The sequence below is a fragment of the Vanacampus margaritifer genome, chromosome 18 (genome assembly GCF_051991255.1).
Source record: "Vanacampus margaritifer isolate UIUO_Vmar chromosome 18, RoL_Vmar_1.0, whole genome shotgun sequence".
Lineage (NCBI taxonomy): Eukaryota > Metazoa > Chordata > Actinopteri > Syngnathiformes > Syngnathidae > Vanacampus > Vanacampus margaritifer.
The window spans coordinates 7,220,710-7,240,715 of NC_135449.1; the positions used below are offsets into that span (position 1 = coordinate 7,220,710).

General features: G+C 42.3%; 3 protein-coding genes across 7 annotated transcripts in view; 1 reads left to right on the top strand and 2 right to left on the bottom strand.

Moving 5' to 3' along the window:
- On the bottom strand, positions 1-16,638 carry socs3b (suppressor of cytokine signaling 3b). Its single transcript, XM_077551653.1, has 5 exons — positions 16,626-16,638; positions 16,071-16,209; positions 10,566-10,663; positions 4,626-4,920; positions 1-2,942 (listed from the first exon to the last, which is right to left on the bottom strand). The coding sequence occupies exons 3-5, from the start codon at positions 10,583-10,585 to the stop codon at positions 2,427-2,429; spliced, it is 831 nt and encodes a 276-aa protein (XP_077407779.1). The 5' UTR covers positions 10,586-10,663; positions 16,071-16,209; positions 16,626-16,638; the 3' UTR covers positions 1-2,426.
- Positions 5,746-19,481, top strand: pgs1 (phosphatidylglycerophosphate synthase 1). Of its 3 annotated transcripts, XM_077551648.1 has the most exons (12): positions 5,746-5,881; positions 7,873-7,990; positions 9,470-9,671; positions 10,589-10,666; positions 13,940-14,039; positions 14,118-14,307; positions 15,192-15,370; positions 16,652-16,830; positions 17,140-17,431; positions 17,600-17,748; positions 17,849-17,969; positions 19,109-19,481. In XM_077551648.1, the coding sequence occupies exons 1-11, from the start codon at positions 5,824-5,826 to the stop codon at positions 17,966-17,968; spliced, it is 1,665 nt and encodes a 554-aa protein (XP_077407774.1). In that variant the 5' UTR covers positions 5,746-5,823; the 3' UTR covers position 17,969; positions 19,109-19,481. The 3 variants fall into 3 exon arrangements, with proteins under 3 accessions (XP_077407774.1, XP_077407775.1, XP_077407773.1); XM_077551647.1 differs by lacking the exon at positions 5,746-5,881 and having other exon boundaries at positions 7,617-7,990; XM_077551649.1 differs by lacking the exons at positions 5,746-5,881; positions 19,109-19,481 and having other exon boundaries at positions 7,613-7,990; positions 17,820-17,964.
- LOC144038861 (cytohesin-1-like) overlaps positions 19,410-20,006 on the bottom strand; it is a 13,090-nt gene continuing 12,493 nt past the window's right edge. For all 3 annotated transcript variants that reach the window (XM_077551650.1, XM_077551651.1, XM_077551652.1), the window contains exon 12: positions 19,410-19,925. In XM_077551650.1, coding sequence (XP_077407776.1) covers positions 19,847-19,925 — 79 coding nt within the window. In that variant the 3' untranslated portion in view covers positions 19,410-19,846. The remainder of the gene's footprint in view (positions 19,926-20,006) is intronic.

The window sequence follows — 20,006 nt, forward strand, 5'->3', positions numbered from 1 at the left end:
TTGGCTTTTGTAAAAATAGTGCTCTTTAATATAAATTATTGAAATATTTTAGAAATATAAATATGTGCAACGTTCCATTTTTTTTCTCATTTATTCTTCTTGCTTTTTTTTGTTTGTTGTTGTTGTTGTTGAGAGATTACAGCTTGTGTCGTGCCACACAAAGTGGCCACCAGCCTGCTGCGGTTAAGTAGAGTCTTTATAAAAGACAAAATGATTTCACATACATACACATGACGTGACGTTGACGAGGGGGGGGGGGGGGGATCCACCAGCACAAATGTGTGACTTGTCCTATTTTTGTTCGTAGTGTTTTGGACGGCAGCCTGGATCACAGGTTAGCTAGCGCCGTTCCAAGGAGGGGAAGGGCGGGGGGGGGGGGGGGCATGAGTGTTACATTAAGTAAAAAAATGAGTCCCTTTTGTGGATGGCAGGGAGAAGATGTGCTGTCGAGAGGTATGACTAGAAGAGGGGGGGGGGGGGTAAGAATACACCACACTGTTGACTCGCTCTCCTGCTGTCCCATTAAAAATGGCTGCTTTGATCCAAAATGGCCGACTTCCCGTTGGATCTTTGGGACTTTTTCTTGGGTTACTTATCATAAACGGCCTATCTGTCGAGTATACACAATTCCAATTGGGGCTTACTTGGATGAATTCCCTAGTAGGAATTTGTCAAAAAAAATAAAACCTAACAAAACAAAATGGCTAACTTTCTGTTCAATTTCGGGCATTGGCCCTTGAGACTTTTTCATGCCAAATTTCATGCCAATCAGGTAATTTTTTGCTAATGTTCCAGGGGGCGCCACTGAGCGAACATTTTTATCAGCGCAAGAAAAAAAAAATGCACCTTTTGGTGAGCGTCATATGTCAAAGACTCTTATAGCTTACTGCTAAACTTTGAAATGTGGCGAGTAATACTGAACGAAGTTTTTGACCTGTTCCTACGGTATAAAAAGGATAGTTTGTGTGAAAAGCAAGCATCTGGACTTCATTGTTAATATTTGATATGGCCTTTTAACAACTGTGCCGTATTAAATCAACTAATCAATGCTCATCTTTGATGAAGTCATTCGGCTCGGCGCGATGAATTAATGATACGGACGCTAAATGAGTGCGCGGGACCGCACGGGGCAGCACTCATGCATCTATTTATGCACGTGTATATATAAAGTTATGTTTATATATTTGTTATTTGAAAACATGTACAGGGGTCCCTCGATTTACAACGGTCCCGAAATTCAAGGTCTCAAGGGTCTCAAGGGTCCTGTTTTTTTTTTTGATTTTTCTTACAAGTATTTTCTGTCATTACAACTGCGCTAGCATAGGTTAGTGGTCGAGTTCCGACAAATTGGGGTTATCGCGCCTCTGTGTTGGCTTTCATGTTTTTCCACAAGATGGCGCTACTTTTGATCTCATTCAAAACGTGCAACTAAATCATAGCTTTTTCTACAATGTTACTAGCTAGCCGAGATATACCGGGGGAGGTTCTCGGTTTACAAATGTCCCGTTATACGAAGTTTTGAGGTTCGGAATGGCACGCGATGAAATCGTTAGGCTATGTGGTCACATGACGCATGAAGGCACGCTCAGTTACATCGTTTTCTGTAATAATGACTTTCCTCCTGCGCTAGCATAGATTAGTGATTGGCTACGGTGTATTCAGACCCGCAGAAAATTTTAATTACAGCTGTATTGTGATATAATCGGCGGCCAATTCGCACTTAGTTACCGCCACATTGAGATTTTTTTTCTTATCGCAACACTGCCCCCCCATGGTTTCTGGTGGTACTGCACTATATCTGATTTTCACAATGTTTTTGACGTACGAGGTTTTCAGGGTTGGAGCGAATTTGCTGTAAGATGTCGTCAGGCCGCAGAAGAAGGCACACTGAGTTTCCGCGATACATTAGTGTTGTATGTTTTTCAAACAAATACTGTAATTATGGCTTTACTAAACTAGTGATTTGACGCATTCCAACTTCCGTCGTAAGCCGAGGACCCTCTGTATCTCGGTATTTATACGAGACTAGACGCACGTGCTTTATGAGATGAGAACTACAAAGAAAAAAAAACATCTTAAGACTCGACGCCATTTTGGCTCTGAGGCTGTCATTTCCTCGAAGCGCGAGGCGTCTCTTTTTGTCAGACTACGCCTTCCCCCGACTTCTTCTTAATCCCATTTCCTGCTTTTCTTCTTTCTCCATCGTCATGGTGTATTTTTGCAGCCGGATTTTGGATTAAAAAAGAAAAAAAGAAAAAGTCGAGGTTGGTCCCGTGTGAACGCACGTACGTACACAAGACGCTTCTTCTCGTTTAGTCTTCTACGAGGCTCTGCTCGGCGTCTAAGTCAGTCATCGGGAGAAAGTTTACCTCTTCTCTCGCTCACGTCCCCCGCCGAGAACTGGTCCGAGCCCACCGCCCCGTCAGTCATATGGGGGCGTCGTACTCCTCCAGGAAGTCTTTGAGCGTGTGCGGCAGCCGCTCGGCCCCGCCCAGGCCCTGATTGTTCAGGGTCCTCCTGCACATGTGCTGCAGGGACGACAGGGAATTGAGGAGGGGCCGCCGCAGCTCCAGCGGGATCCGCTCGCCGCCGGTGTGGATCAGATAGACGGTGCGGCCCGAGCCGGCTTCGGCGGCGCGGCCGGCGGGGCCCTTGCCCATGTAGTGCGCGATGAGCTTGAGCACGCAGTCGAAGCGCGGCGGCTCCTGGGCGCACTGCGCGTCGGGCTGCAGGAAGAAGCCGCTGCACTCGCTGTGGACGCGCAGGTTCTTGGTGCCGCGCGCCGTCTGCACCGACAGCGTGAAGAAGTGGCGGTTGTCCGACGAGTCCCGGATCAGGAAGGTCCCGGGGGGCTCCGAGCGGAGCAGGGAGCTGGCCTCGCGGCCCCCCACCGCACCCCAGTAGAAGCCGCTCTCCTGGAGCTTAGCCAATGCACGCATCACCTGAAACAGGTGAATTGTTGTTGTTTTGGATTCGTTTTTTTGAAACAAAAAACGAGTTTCAATGCTACTGCTATGTTGTGGGTCAAAAAAAGCCATTTTAAATGTACAATTTTTTTTTTTAATTAATGCAAAAAAATATATATATATTTATATAGAATTATATCACATTATTATTATATTCTTTATTTATATAATTATATATATCATTAATATTTAAAAATAGATTTATGCTCACTAAACACAATCTGTGATAGGTAATATACTAAATATTGATTGAAATTGTAAGTAATGGTTGTGGTGCCCTATCTCAAATTGACCCATTGCAAAAAAAAAAAAAAAAAAAAGTATATATAATTCAAGAAATTGTTCAAGTATATTTGGTGTGAAACTTAAGTATAATCATATACAATGAACCTGTTTAATTTCTCATACATTTTTTAAAACATTTATATTGAACTAGAAGGAACTAGAAATTAGATTAAATTACTATTCATTTCAGGCAATTTTAAGGAAAAAATATTTTTAAATTATCTGTGGGTTTTTTTGGTGGATTTTTTTCTAATAAAAGTGCTAGTGGTATCAATACTTGGTATCAATGTCGGTGACTACTCAAGAGTTGAGTATTCAAACATCCCTAATTTTTATAATGAAACTTTTGGAAAATTAAACACGGAAGTAATTTTTGGATATCAAACGCATTTAGTGATAAACAATAAAAATTATTCCTGTCAAGTATTTGTGCAATGATTTTTTTTTTTTAATTATTGTTATTAAACTTTACTCTGTGAGAGACTTTAATTAAACATCGACTGAATCGTTAGTTTTGCAGTTAATAATTAAATATAAAGTAGAGGCAAAATATTATGGAACACAATTTTTATCGACTGTACAATTTTATCCCCTTTAAAATCGGGTAAAATCAATCAATTTTTGGGCCGATTTTTTTAAAGGTATTAATCACTTTACAACATTTAAAATAAATGTCTGAGTCGTAAAATTAAACAAATACTGAAGGATAAACTATTATAAAACAGTCAAATGTTATTCCTGTAATTCATAACTTTATTGTTCTAAGTGTTAAGGGAACAAAAATATGTTATTTTATTCATTATGTAATCCTTTAATTAATCAGCTGCTATCAGAATTTTTGTCTTGTCAAATATTGAAAACGTTATCGGTCTCAAAAAAATCCATATCGGTCCAAACAATGCTTCACAGGCAGTAGCTTACTTATGAGTTTTAATTTGTTCTGTAACCATGCTTATAACTCAAAACTTTCATATCTCAAATCATCTTTCCCTATTGAAATGAATGGAATTGCTGATAATCCGTTCCAGTTCAAACTGTGCATCATAATTTCATGCTAACAGTATTTTTTTTACATTGTGCTGCTCGTTCTGGTGTGCGCGCCTTAGCCACTAGGAGGCAGTATAACACAGATAAAGTCTCCACTAAGCTGCAATATTACTTGTTTTTTGCTGAGGATCAAGAACATATGTTTGTAAATAATTGGGTTAAAGTTAATGGTTTATAACTACTGCAGTAGGGAGTTTGCTAGTTTTGTTAGCCGTTGTGGTGTTTTCCATTATGTGTTAGCGCGAAGCTAGTAGAATTTGCATAAACGTAATTCTCTCTGTTTTATGTCTGCCTCTAAGAAACAGATTTTTTTTCTTTTGGACTGACCTGCTGGTAGTGCGCGTGCGAGCTGAAGGGCTTGAAGTGATGCGGGGTGTAGTCGGACTGTGGGACCCTCCCCTCTGACGGGGTCCCGCCGCTCATGGCGAGGGGCTCGCGCCGGCGGGAGGCCACCATGGCGCCGCGGCCATCTGCCTCCGGGCAGAGGACGGGCGGCGGGAAGGCGCCGGTCGGCGAGGGGGACAGAGGGGAGGACGGCGGGGTCACACACCGGGTCCAGGGCCCGGGGGCAGAGGAGCTGGATGCATCCAGAGAGGGGCTGGGAGAGACCACCGAGACACACCTGCACAGTAGATGGACGCCATTCATGAATTAGTGAGAGACAATTGAGTCATATGGCACAGATGTATGAATGGAGGACAGCTAAAGCTTTTCATAATGTTAATTTTCCATGCACAGAGTATGTTCTGAGATTCCCCCATGACCGTTTAAAAACCAACAGGTGCACGTTTGTGGCGGCGACACAGACTGGACTGATTTAATTTCCCTCTTAAAGACTGTTTCCCATAAAAATAAACGCATGTATAAAACCAATGTCACTTATTGTCACAGTTCCAAAATTCCCACCATTATCCATAAAGTAACACACACAAATGGGGTCACTTTCGGAAAAAAGTCATCACTTTTCACCTGGAAAAAATAACAAATTGACCCAAACAGTACGCAAGGGTTAAATGAGACATTGCAATGCACCTTGCATCCCATTCAGCAACTGGAGCTGCAATCGATCTTTCAGGGGGGGGTTCAAAAATAACGGGGTCACTGCCCCCTCTTTCGCTCCTATTCACTCCAGCTTTTAATACTGCCTCAGTGGCCCCTTTCTCCGGTTTCACACACAGAGAAAGGGGCCCCCCCGTGTAATGTTGTCCGCACTGGAGCTTGGGGTACTGGAAAAGAGGAGTGTGTGGGCTTCTCCGGATAGACCCCTGTACCAGCTCGTCGCCGCCATTTACGTTTAACCAGCAGCCATTTTGACTAATAAGTAACTAAGAAAGTCCCAGTTGTGAATTTTCAACACATTTGAACGCGGTCTACTTCGCGAACTTACCTTGCGGATTAATACAGCCCCGCGCCGCAGCTCGTCGCCAAAAGACACACTCGGCAAACTACCCGAGAGTAGTGCTAGATGGAGGAGGATTAGCTCAGGCATTAAAATCCCCCCGCCGGAATATTCCGCCAAAAAAGTATGCCGAGGACCGTCGTCTTCGTCGGCGGCGGCTGTGCTGCCGTCTGCGGGAGAGGAGGTAGCGGACCGTATGCGTGTGTTTGTGTTTGTGTGTGCGCGCGTGTGTGTATGTGTGTGGCGGAAGGTTACCGGAGGTTGTTTCCAGTGAGTAAAGCCGATCGTAAGGCCCCGCCCCCTTCTTCCAGTAAACGCACGGCTTCGCGCACGCGCACGCTCTGCACTCGCTCTGGCGGGATGCCAGTAAATAATCGCAGTGACCTTTGCTGCAGGGTCCGCTTCCTGGTACCGCTCGAGCAATTCCACGCGCATTTTACACGGCATGAAATATTCATCGCGATAATTTATCACATTATATGCTTTTTATGCTTTTTAGGGGGGGGGGGGGGGGGTGCTTGTGCGCAGTCATTCGCATGTTACACGGTGGAAAGTCCTGCAATTAACTTTGAACTAATTATGGGAATGCTGCGTAGCAAAGCAGTATCAAAGCTTTTGCGAAGCAAAGCAGGCACATATTACTATCCCAAGAAAATCGGGTTTATTATTTCTGATCAATTTCATTATATTATCTTCCACAGATTTGTCCGCAAAAATGCGGCCCGTACCGTAGATCACACCGGCACAAATGATGCTCGATCTGACTCACTGCGGCATTACTTTTCTTGGAATTCCCAGTTACCATGGCGACACAATTCCCAAAAATGTCCCCCAAAAAGTCCCATTGGAATGAATGGGAAACCGAAAATAATCAAATCAAATAAGCACCTTTTTCCAAGACACGCTGAGCGCGCATACGTTAACCGGTCGATATGAATTTTATTTATTTATTAATTAATAATTAATTTTAATTAATAATTAATTTTGCAAGAGTCAACAGTCCTATTCAAAATTTTCGCGGAAATTTTTCTAGTTACACATAATATCAAGGGGTGGAGAAACTTTGTTGGTGGGGTTAAAAAAAAGAAAAAATAGATTTGAATGGTTAAATTATAAGGTTATTCTCATTTATAGTTAATTAACTATTTAATTAACAAAAAATGTGTAACATTTTGATTATTTAGGTTGCAATACAATTCGAATTTAATTCTTTAGCTTGCGATTACATTTGATTCGATATTTATTTAAACATTTTGATGTTGATTCAGTTAGAGGCACAGATAGATACAGTATACCTGTAGACAGTTTATAAAGATTTATTTTCATGCCCGTGTGGACATATTTGCTACTGTAACCTCACATTTTTGAGCAATAAAACATTTTTTGCACAATAGTAACATGTTTGTGCATATGGAGTACAAAAGTACACACACACACACACATAGAATATAGCCTACATAGTATATATATAGTACACATAATACATGTATGTAAATATTAGAGGTGCCATGACTAATTGATTATTCTACAACTAATAAATTATCAAATGAATCAAGAACGTTTTTCAGCAATCGATTAATCGTTTAGATATCTTGTTTATTTAACATTGTCCAAATCCTCAGAATTTCAGCCGCTCAACAGTAAATATTCTCCAATTTTCTGTAGTCCTGCAGAAAAATCATTAGTTGCAACCCTAATATGTGTATACATAATATGTATGTATATTTACAATGTACATACTCTATATATAAACATACATAGCATATAACAACACATATACAATAGTTGTGTGTACATCTTAAAGTATTTCCCATCATTTGCTTATGAAGTAAGTGTATAAAAGACAATACACGATAGTCTTGTCGGTTAACGTGCCTGTGATGTTACGTGATGTAGATACAGGTACAACGAGGTGGGGTAAATACTTCCTATAAATACAATGTTATAAATGGATATGCAAATAACGAATGTGTTCGTGTATTTCAGGTTGAGGTTGACATCATTCGTGTGCAACATTTACTATACATTATAATTATGTGCGTTGAATGATGCTAAGTTTGTTCTTGTTCTACTCACTGCAAGCCTTCGCAGGTTGTCTTGTCACGTGTCCAACGCTTTGTGTCAATAAAGCTTTTGGTTGTTTTGTTTTTTTTCTTCAAATGGGCGCTGCGGCAGCAATGGCGGCCCCCATGTCTTGGAGGAGGCTGGTGTACTCCGTGTATACGCCGGCCCTGGCCGGGGTTTTCACGCGAATATCTGACCGGCTCTTCCGCGCGCGGGACCGACGAGGCGGGTAAGAGACGATGTTCAAATAAAACGCGGAAATTTCGGTGAAATCCGACGTTTTGTGTCGTAAACTCGGCATCCCGTTGACAGAAACAGTAGCAGCCTGCAAATGCTAACGGAATAATACGGTCTGTGTCGCTTAAATGCTGCTGTGAGTTTGAAACATCCTTCTCACTCCTTGCTTTACAGCCTTCCAAAGTTCGAGGAAGTATTCACACGAGTTATTATTTAAAAATAAATAAATAAATGCTACTTCAGGTGTTTGGCATGAAATGAACTCTTTATCGTCGTTTCAGCTAGTTGCGTTAATCGGGAGAACCCGTGAGCCATTTAAAATGCTTAGAATGGCGCTCGTTAGTTTTCGGCTGTCCTTGATAATCATCGACTCTTCCAGTGCTGCGCTGCTTTGCTGCCTGATTGGTTGTTTGGCTTTGAGACGGCATTGGCTGGTTTTGATGTTTGTCCCGCCTATTTTGTGACGTAAACCAATAGCAGCCATATTGGTGAAAATTTTGGTGTGATTAAAAAAAAAAATCTACTTATCGTCTTTCAAATGAACAACGATAATGTTAGAAAATTATGCAAGAAATGTTTTCAAATGTAATGTTTTTCTGAAAATACATTTTCAAAAACCCTCACATAATCCTTACAACAATAACTAATTAAGTACCGCGTGTATAAAGGAATTAAAAAGTTGGCTGTTATTGTAACAATAACATTTAGATTTTTTTTCTAAGAAAAAAGTTCTAAAGGTCTGACAAGTCATATTTTTTTTTAGTAAAAAAAGAAAGAAAGAAAAAGTTGTCTTTACAAGGCAAAGACTCCTAGAAAATTGTCATCTCAAGATTACATTCTCAAAAGTAAACTCATACAATTATTCTTTAAAAAATGTATTTTATTCTTTATTCATGTAATAATGTCAGATTTACTTACCCTAACTCATTACAAAGCGTTTTAATTGACACATAGCTAATCTAGGGAGAAGCCAAGGGTTAAATTTGTTTTAGTGGTGTGCGAGTCCCCATATGCAAGTGTGCACTTTTTGAAATGTGATCCAAAAATGTACTGCAAATTATTTCGTGGACGATAGAGCATTCACTGTTTGTTACCATGAAGCACATATCACTTCTGTAAAATAGCGACTTCAACCTTGGCCTAGAGGATATTCATACCAGCGATGGGAAATGTCATTGGCATGTCGCCTAAACGCTTGCATGATTTAACAATGACAATTTGCATGCCGTGGGTGCTGTAACGATTCATTTTGTCAGGCGTATGTGCTTCACAACTCTTTGTGGCGTGACTAAAAACTGCTTTGGGCACTTGCCTCACAAATAATAGATGAATCAATAAGTCTTGACATTCCTTACTTGACATGTACATTTGCATTGTTGAGAGAACCTCGCCTTCGTATTGAGCACAGTCGCATGGGAGTTGAGCGTTCTTCCTCTGCAGTTGACCCACTTTTACATTTACGTTGGCGCAGCTCCATTCTGCTTTTGGCGCCCCTGCTGGCCAAAACCGAGCCTGCTCCAGAATGCACCGCCGCCGCCGCCGCGCCGCCAGGTGCGCCGCGCAGCCTCCAAGCTCACTTCCGATGGATGGCTGAGCGCGTGCCGGCCTTCCGGGTCAACGGCTCGCGTGTCCACGTGCTCGCATCGCCTGACCAGTTCTACCAGACGCTGAAGGTCAGTTCAAAGGCAGATACTGGTTTTGGCCGTCCTCGCCTGTATCTTTAATTAATTCCGACGGGAGCGCTACTACATTCCCAGCAGGCTTAATCGCTCTACAATTAATTAATAAAAGCCTTTGAATGGAAACTTGTGAAAGAACAAGTCTCGTTGACACCTTTTAAAAAAAATTATGTCCTAGGAATGCAATGTATGAAAGAAATAGACAATTTTATGTTCTATGCAGCCCCACTAGTCTAAATAAGGTATTATGGTTAATATAGCATTAATGGAATATGAAAGCAGCAAAATCTAGCAGTTTTTTATCAATATCGGAAGGTGGCCATTTTGCCACTTGCTGTCGAGTGAATATGACATCACAGTTGCTCAGGTTTCAGGTAAAAACCAATCACAGCTCAGCTTCAGAAAACAGGCGAGTTGTGATTGGCCGTTGCCTGAGCTGAGCAACAGCTGAGCCGCCCCCTGAGATGGATTAAAAACTGCTGAATTGTGCTTAATATCTCGTAATTCCACAAATGTAATATTAATCAGAATGTCATGTTTAGACTAGCAAGGTCACATATAACATATTATTGTCAAGAAATGCTTAAGATTGACTTCCCCTCTCATGGTCTCAAATGCAACTTGTAAAAGGAACTAGTTTCGAAGATAACATTTTAAAACAGTAAGTCTTATATGAATCTTTTTAAAGGCATAGGTCTCAAAATCTCAAATACACCAAAAAACAAATACATCTTGTAGACACATTTTTAAAGGAATAAATCTCTTAGGCGCCTTTTTAAAGGAGAAAGTCTCCAACGCAACTTGTAAAGTTCCCAGCTGGCCAAGCGTCTGTGACACAGCTGTCGTCATTTGTGGGAATCGCGCTCACATCCCGCGCGCCATACTCACTCTCGGCGTTCCTTTCCCATCAGGCACGTGTCAGGACCGCAAAGAGACGAGTGGTGTTGGCCTCCTTGTACCTGGGAACGGGTCAGCTGGAACAGGACCTGGTGAGAGAGATTGTGGTGTTTACTGTGCGTGTTCTCGAGAGAACGGCCATCTTCGGCTCGGACAGGTGAGAGCGATACCGAAAACAGACTCCGGGCCAAAGACGTTCTGAGAGAGGCCAGAAAAAGTGAGTCACGGTCCAGAATGAAAACGTTCCCCGCGCCAACCAAAAGCAATGACTGCAAAGTGTTGAGGTTTTACGGGTCTAAGGACAGCACCGCTGGCCTGTGCTGGCGTGCTGTTCTCCATGCCTGGAAGCCCAGCATAACAGCATGAAAACCACAGTCTGGGCTGACGCTCACATTCAGCTCTTTTCCTGATGTTTTTGTTTGAAAAACACACACACATACACAAAAAAAAGTACGCCACACAGAGAAGCTGAGTCACACGGCGAGAAGCATCCGAGTGAGCTGGCGTCGCTGCCAAAGTCTTCGAGGATGAGTCACTCGGCTCTGTCGAAATCCCAGCCGTCGCCGTCGTGGTTGTTGTGTACATGCTTGATTGTGATGAGGCGCAAAAATGATAATAAAGGAGTTGCATGACCGCCATTCAAATAATTGATAGATTTGTGGTGTACTTTTTACGAAAAGGTGCGGCCAGGGAGTTTCCGTCTGTTCTGCCGCTTATACAACATTGTGTCAACTTCAAACCCTCTCATTTCCACATTGGTACCTTTGCATCAGCGTTTCCCAACCTTTTAATTGGAACAATGTTACAGCGCGCCACCCCCAAAAAAATTATGACAAAAACTATGGTTCTGTTGTCTGAATGACAACAAAAAAGATACAGCTAAACCCTGCTAATTGACACTCACCCGAAAAAAATTTTTCTCATTGTCTTTATATCAATAGTTTAAATGTCAAATAAACCACAAACTAGGATCCCGATCCTTAATTATATAATTTCAAACTCATCTTTATAACATCGCCCTTCAAAATACAGTAAACGCTTTACAGATGCTTGACAATTTTAATAGCCACTCAGCAGAGCGAAAACATAAACATGCTGCGAAGGCTCTCCATGACTTCTGACACTTTGCCCCGACATAGAAAAATATCTTGAGTCAAGATATATCACTTCATCACACTTCTTTGACATAGATTACTACTTTCCTATTAGCCGGGGCTTTGGCGCACATCTTACTTGTTACAGAGTACAGAAGCCGCACACATAGATTACTACTTTCCTATTAGCCAGGGCTTTGGCGCACATCTTACTTGTTACAGAGTACAGAAGCCGCACACATAGATTACTACTTTCCTATTAGCCAGGGCTTTGGCGCACATCTTGCTTGTTACAGAGTACAGAAGCCGCGCACATAGATTACTACTTTCCTATTAGCCAGGGCTTTGGCGCACATCTTGCTGGTTACAGAGTACAGAAGCGGCACACATAGATTACTACTTTCCTATTAGCCAGGGCTTTGGCGCACATCTTGCTTGTTACAGAGTACAGAAGCCGCACACATAGATTGCTACTTTCCTATTAGCGCACATCTTGCTTGTTACAGAGTACAGAAGCCGCACACATAGATTACTACTTTCCTATTAGCCAGGGCTTTGGCGCACATCTTGCTTGTTACAGAGTACAGAAGCCGCACACATAGATTACTACTTTCCTATTAGCCAGGGCTTTGGCGCACATCTTGCTTGTTACAGAGTACAGAAGCCGCACACATAGATTACTACTTTCCTATTAGCCAGGGCTTTGGCGCACATCTTGCTTGTTACAGAGTACAGAAGCCGCACACATAGATTACTACTTTCCTATTAGCCAGGGCTTTGGCGCACATCTTGCTTGTTACAGAGTACAGAAGCCGCACACATAGATTACTACTTTCCTATTAGCCAGGGCTTTGGCGCACATCTTGCTTGTTACACAGTACAGAAGTAGCACACATAGATTACTACTTTCCTATTAGCCAGGGCTTTCGCGCACATCTTGCTTGTTACACAGTACAGAAGCCGCACACATAGATTACTACTTTCCTATTAGCCAGGGTTTTGGCGCACATCTTGCTTGTTACAGAGTACAGAAGCCGCACACATAGATTACTACTTTTCTATTAGCCAGGGCTTTGGCGCACATCTTGCTTGTTACAGAGTACAGAAGCCGCACACAAGCCTGGTTAAATATTTAGGTTGTGTTAGTAACTGTATTCTGCGCCAAACAAATCATGCGTGTGACTCTCTCTGGCGACCCCTGATAGGACAAGCCAAAATACTGATGATCTCTCACAGGATATTAGTTTGTGGTTGGGAATCACAGCCTCAAACAAAAGACAGCAAACCGGGAAAAAGGCAGCTTAGATGACGGGAGCGAAAGGGATCAAATATGGAGTTGTTTCCCTTTGCGGCTACAACAGCTTCTTTGCACCCCCGGCCTTCCCCAAACGGATCCTACAAAGTTGTGAAGCATGCAAAAATGTGCGGCTAAGATGAAGCATTAGCATTCAGGGAAGTGTACCGACGTGTCACTGCTAGAAAGAGGAAGCATGCGTTTAGTTGAGTTATTATTAAAGTCTACGCTTGCCATGTCGAGTACCGGCACGGCTCGATTTGTCTTTGCACACAATGTAGCTTGTCGCACTATTAAAAGAGCAGAAGCGCTAATAACCTGTCATTAGTGTCAGCTGGCAATTATCGGTTAGTAATGAGCTTATTGTTACGTTTTGGGTAAACTCCCGAGGGTGTAGAGTGCACAGGATAGTGCGCGTAGATGCGTAGTGACTTGCCAACAACACATCATAAAACACAGACAAACAACGGGGAGCTGTGATTGGTCGTTACGGGACCCAAAAATGATGGCCTTGCTGCTATATACCAAAAAAAAAAAAAAAGTTAAAATCTAAAAAATCCTCTTTTAGAAGGTCTGATAAAATGCCACATTGTTGGCCAATCTGTGTGTTACGATAAAACTAATTTAAAAAAACAAGCAAGCTCCCAAGACAAAGCATTTTTTTGGGGAGCAAATGGACACATCACCAACCTTAAATACTCTAGTTTCCATAGTAACCACCCGCTGGAACCTCATTCATCGCCCATTTGCCAAGCAAGTTTGTCTGTAGAACATTATCAAAACTATTCACAGAAAAATGCACCCATTTTCTCCAATCCGCGTCTTTTTTGTACTCTTTCTGTAAGGCCTTGCTCCTTTTTAAGGCACTTCAAAGTGTTTTTAACATTAGCCACCTGCTTGACAATAATAAATAAGCTGGCTTGACAGCGAAACATAGTTCAAGTCGAGGTCCACCAATTTTTGTTGTTGCGTTGCAGGTTGACTGCATGCAGGAAGCACTGGAAAGCTCACGAGAAAATAGCCACGCCCCCGACCTTAAAGTCTCCGTGTTGCTGGACTACACACGAGGCTCTCGAGGTCAGCAGCCGCAAACATGTCAATCAGAGGGGGCAGAAAGGGGTGCGCTAACACTCCTCGATTGCTCGTCCCCTTCAGGGCAGGTGAACTCGAGGACCATGCTGCTGCCCCTGCTACGGCGCTTCACCTCGCAAATGCGCGTCTCCCTATACCACACCCCCGACCTCAGGGGCCTGCTGAGGCTGCTCGTGCCGCAGCGTTTCAACGAGACCATCGGCGTGCAGCACATCAAGGTCTACCTATTTGACGACAGCTTCGTCATCAGCGGGTAGGCGCCGACGGCCAGGTGGCTTCCCGGATGTGCAATGGAGGGGGCTTCCCGAATCGATTTTTGGAAATGTTTGACCAACAACGTCGGGTTACGTTTGTAGTTGACTTTCCTGGAAGCCGATGAAAAATGCAAACAAGCCGCAAAAATCAAATAGACATGACGCAGGAAGTGCAAATGCAAATTTTTGAAACTTGCATTCAAATGAGTACGCTTCTCAATTGTCGCAGTTGTGAGGCAACTTTCAGCGCATACAATATTTGATCTATTCTTTATTTTTATATTATCCATCTATTTTAGATACCGAATCAGGGCCTGAGTTGAAAAAAAAAACACAGAACATGCTTCCACACAGAAGTGCCGGGATTCAGACCCTAAACCTTAGAACTACGAGGCAGATGTGCTAACCACTCTCACACCGTGCTGTGCTATTTTGTATTATCACATATAAAAAAAATAGTTTTATTCATTTATTTGTATTTTTAATGTAATTGTTTTAATTTTACACGTCACCTTTTTTCAGAGGATTTCAACATTTCACAGAACTGATCAACTGTGATTGCATTTGTGTAAAAACAAATCAATAAAGCAAAAATGACAATACTTAAAATAAAATAAAAAGTTACACAAAAAGCGAGTAATAATTATTCCTTTCTTTTCAGAAGTCAATTATGACCCAATTTTGTGTCCTCGCCAACAAATTGAGAATCACTAGCATGTAGTATGGTAAGGAAGCAGTAAGTAAAATAGGTCAATACAGCTATAAACAGTTCTTATGCGATTCACAAAACTTTGTGGCTTGCCGACCTGCCTTTCTTGATCTTAGGCATTTATATAAATAAAAAACAAAAAAAACACCCTTTGCTGTCATATTTTTTTTTCAGGGCCAATCTGAGCGACTCCTACTTCACTAACCGGCAGGACCGCTACGTCCTGCTGGAGGACTGCGCCGAGCTCGCAGACTTCTTCTCTGAGCTGGTGGAGGCGGTCGGGGACGTCTCGCTGCAGCTTGGGCCCGATGACTCGGTGGCCATGCAGGACGGCATGGTCCACCCGTACAAAGGTTTGATGCCTTGACATTTTTCTAATATTTTGGATGCTTTTTTTTTTTTTGATGTAGTACTACAACTACAGTGATAAACAGCGCATCCAGACTATTCGCAACACCCCATGATTATATGAAAAAATAATAATAATTTAACTAAGAATCCACATGTACATATTGTACATGTCCTGTTTGCACCTACAGCTTGGCTCAAATCCAGTGGATATAAACACTCAAGAGTTAATGTCTCAAAATACAAACCAAGAATAACATTAAAGTTATTGTCTGTTGACCTTCCCCATCGTCCAACCTGATGGGAGGCGCCTTAAAGAGGAATGGGCAAAACTGCCCGAAAATAGGTGTGCCAAGTTTGTGGCATCGTATTTAAAAAGGCTCGAGTCTGTAATTACTGCCAAATCAGACAAGTATTGCGCAAGGGCTGTAAATAATTATGTACATGTGATGCCTGATTTTTAATAAATATGCAAAAATGTCAAAAGCTTTTTCATGTCATTATGGGGTGTTATGTATAGAATTTTTTTTAAAGAAAAAAAAAATTTATTTTATTTTAGAATAAGGCTGTAACATAAAATATAGGGGAAAGTAAAAAGCTGTAAATCCATACTGAATTTTAGATCTCATCAAAATTGTACAAGTGTACCTAATGTAGTCCGCCAAGCATGTACACACACACACACACACACACACACTTACTTACATTGCATAGCCACAACTGGAGTACAGAATTCCAAGATGCCAGTTCTGAGGGGCGAATGACATCATGTCTGCCGGACTGCGGAAACCAAACGCTGAGAATAGCATTATGATGTGACAGGGATGCCGTAAGATGATATGCCCTAGGAGGACACGTGCGTTCACACAGACACACACACCCATGTGGTTAATTGATAAAAATGCCGTTGACATTTCCTCATAGTAGAAACACTGTCGAGGGTAAAATTAGCTGTCACAATTGTAGTCAATGAGTAAAAAGCTATCCAATATACAGGCCATAACTAACCTGTTAATGATGCTATAATTAGTCGTTTTAAAAACAATAGTGACTATTAAAGTATATAAAAGCCTTACACTTTTTGAATATTTTATGTTGGTCCTATTCCAAAATGGAATGCATTATTTTTAAACCCCCAGAATTCTACATGTAGTCAAAAGAACCAAAAATTAAAGTGCTTGCAAATGTGTTAAACAAAAATATCAATTCATTTTGGAATAAGGCAGCAACATAAAATGTAGCAAACTAAACTGTCTCGACCTCCTTTGGATCTCCGCGACAACCAGGTGACCGGCAGGACTTCTCTGCGGCGGCAAGCAAGCACATCATCGAAGTGGTGGACACGGCCCGCGTGCGCCAGAAGCTGCTTCTCCAGGAGGAACAGGAGGAGGACGAGGACACCTGGGTGTTCCCTCTGGTCCAGATGAAGCCCCTCGGCATCCAGGTGGACGAGCAGGTCACGCAGGTGGGCAAGAGCGGCGTGTTTGTGATTCTGCGTGTGACTCACAGAGTAAAAAAAACATGACTAACGCCGGAATATTTGAGCCTGTTGTTAGTCACATTTTCTGGGCATAAACTCAAAAAAACAATCGCCAGTGCAATGGAATGTAAACGAGTGCATCAACACTGCAAGCTTCATTTGTAAAATGTATTCGATCTCACACATTGATCCTGTACTGCCGTTAAAAACATGCTTATAATAATAATAAAAATAACTAAATGCTAAAAAAATCATCTCATCACTCACAAGTTTTTCCATTCTCGCCTCCTCCAGCGTCTGCTGCGAGACGCGGGCCCGGACTCCACCGTCTACCTGACGTCGGGCTACTTCAACCTAACCCGGGCGTACATGAGTCTGGTACTGGGGGCGGGGGCCGGCTACCGCATCCTCACCGCTTCGCCGGAGGTCAACGGCTTCTTTGGGGCCAAGGGCGTCGCCGGCGCCATCCCCGACGCATACACGCACATCGCCAGGCAGTTCTACGAGCAAGTGCGTCACCTGGGCCAGCAGGGCCGGGTCCAACTGCACGAGTACCACAGGCCCGAGTGGACATTCCACGCCAAAGGTGACTCCGGTTTGGGTCTGTTGATGATTGAAATTGCTAAATTGTGATTGTCAAAAAATATTCATATATTAAATCATAACCACACAATTTTGAGGGGGGAAAAAAAAATCGCAATTAATTAACTAAATCGTTTCTCTGTCCCGTGGTTTTTGTGCTCTCAACCTCCAGGTCTGTGGTACTACCTCCATGGGCAGGACCGGCCTTGCCTCACACTAATCGGCTCCCCCAATTTCGGCTACCGCTCAGTTCACCGTGACCTGGAGGCCCAGATCGCCATTGTCACGGAAAATGAGCAGTTGCAGGACCAACTGCGAGAGGTCTGTTTTTTTTTTTTTTTTTTTTGCATTCTGGCCCTAGTCAGACATAATTCTGACAGCGTCTCGTTTAGGCCTCCAATTGTCTTCTGTCATGAAACAGGAGCAGGAGATGTTATACCAGCGCTCCTCGGAGGTGTCCACGTTGACATTCGAGCAGCCGGACCGCCATGTTAAACTCTGGGTCAAACTGGTCACGCCGTTCATTAAGAACTTCTTCTGAGGTAATGCAACCAACTTGCAGCTCTGCTTACCTTTTCGTGTACATGTACTGTATGTGAGTATACGGTTTCAGGATATATAGCACTGCCCTCTGCATCAAAGATTAACACACTGGAAAGAAGAGTAGTCTAAGGCTTCTTCTGCTTTTTGTGTGTGTCACATTTGTCATTTTTATATTTTTTGTGACATCATCCATACATGGATGTGATTAATAGTCTTGGACTGTCGCGCAGTCACCAGATCCCAGCTCTGAAGCAACCACGGGCAATTTGCTAAAGCAACTTCCAGAGCCGTTGCGGTCCATCCCGAACCCTCGTCTTCCCAGCAGCATCCCTCAAAAAGCGCCACGACTGACTCACCCCTTCACATTTATTTATGACCACAATCTTTGGAGGCTCACCTACGCTGTGTGCAACGCTTTGTTTGGTATGCATGACAACTAAGAAATAAGAATGTGGCCACTCACTGGCAGTGGGCAAAAGTTGTGAAAACCAAAAATTCATTAAGTCAGCTATAAAAAATACAGCTGATGTTTATAAAAAAAATTCTCCACTTGATATAACATGATTAAACATCTTTAAAAAAAAAAAATAATAATAATAATAATATTTTAGCATTTGTTTAAAAAATTCAGTTCAAATAAACATTTTTTTTTTTTAAATCTTTGTTAAAAAAAAAACATCTACCTTTGTCTGGCCTCAATACAGGAGCCATTTTTAGAAGCTGTATTTTTGCATCCGCTATCTGGCTGTTCCTGGCAGGAAAAAACAAAAAGCAGCACTCAAACAATAGCTTTGTACGAAACAAAGAAAACAACAACTGTAAAGATCATTATCAGCTGCTGAGAAGAGGGACGGTGTTATTGTTAGGATGGTGTTATTGTTAGAACACGGTCAGAACATTGTGGCACTAATTTTTGGACCCAGGCCAGGCTTTGTGTAAGTCTAAAAGGGTGGAACAGTTTTGTGACTACGGGCTGGAGCCGTGTGCCTTCTAGTGGTGAAAACAGGAATTGTCTTAGACGTCAGGCCAATCAGACTGTTGATCGTATCTTTTCAAGGTTTTAATTGTAATATTTGAGGAAAACCTACCAACCTGGTCTCATTTTATTCTTGACGCGTCTTGTGTTGTTGTTGCACAGGTGGTGAACATCGAGGCGATGTCGTTTCTGCTGACACTGCACATGTGAAAGATGCTCTGGCATGCTGGGTATCTCAAAACAGACTGATTTGCTTACATGTCACAGTTCAAAAAGCATCTTCTGCTCCGGAGAAGTGAAAGGGACTTCAGAAGAGAGTGTTGGAAACGGTGAAGGACAATGTGTGTCAGGTCGTGCAATTACAGATCTACTTACCGACCGTATTTGCAGTGAAAAGTGAGCCAATATCTTTGTACAATAAAAATGATGAAAGTGTGTGTGTGAGAGAGAGAGAGAATGCAGGTTTAGGAAGAACCTTGATTGGTTGTAAACTTTTAATGAGACAAAACAATAAATAAGAACAAATAAATACCAAGCAACGCCTCCAACCACCTTCCTTTCCACTAAATGTGCTTTGAAAGCATGGGAGGGGCTTATATGGAAATGAAATGTGAAGAGATCCAGTTTTTCTTTTTGTGCCTCATTTAAATGAATACCTGCATGGTCTTTCATGAGATGTAAATTGTTCAGTCAGCTTCCCACCCAGAGAAGTAACAAACTAAACAGACAGAGGGTGGTTCTCAAAACACAATTACACTGTATGTATTTAAAACAAAAAAAAAGGAAAGGAGTTGAATTTGCAGTTGGGGAAATGAAGGTGCAACAGTGGTTCATTGGTGTGAGCGGCTGAGCTCCATTTTTGCCAACAGCACGCATTGGTCAAACCTGTGTTTGTGCGCACTACACGCCCTTCATGGAGGAAACTTTCTTTTTGCGAGCAGCCAACATCTCGTAGAAGGGGTCCTTGCTAATGGCGGCTCTGCAAGAGACATGTGGAGGACAACATTTTAAAATTGGGTTAAAACATAAACATTTCATAATCAAAGCAATTATGTATGAA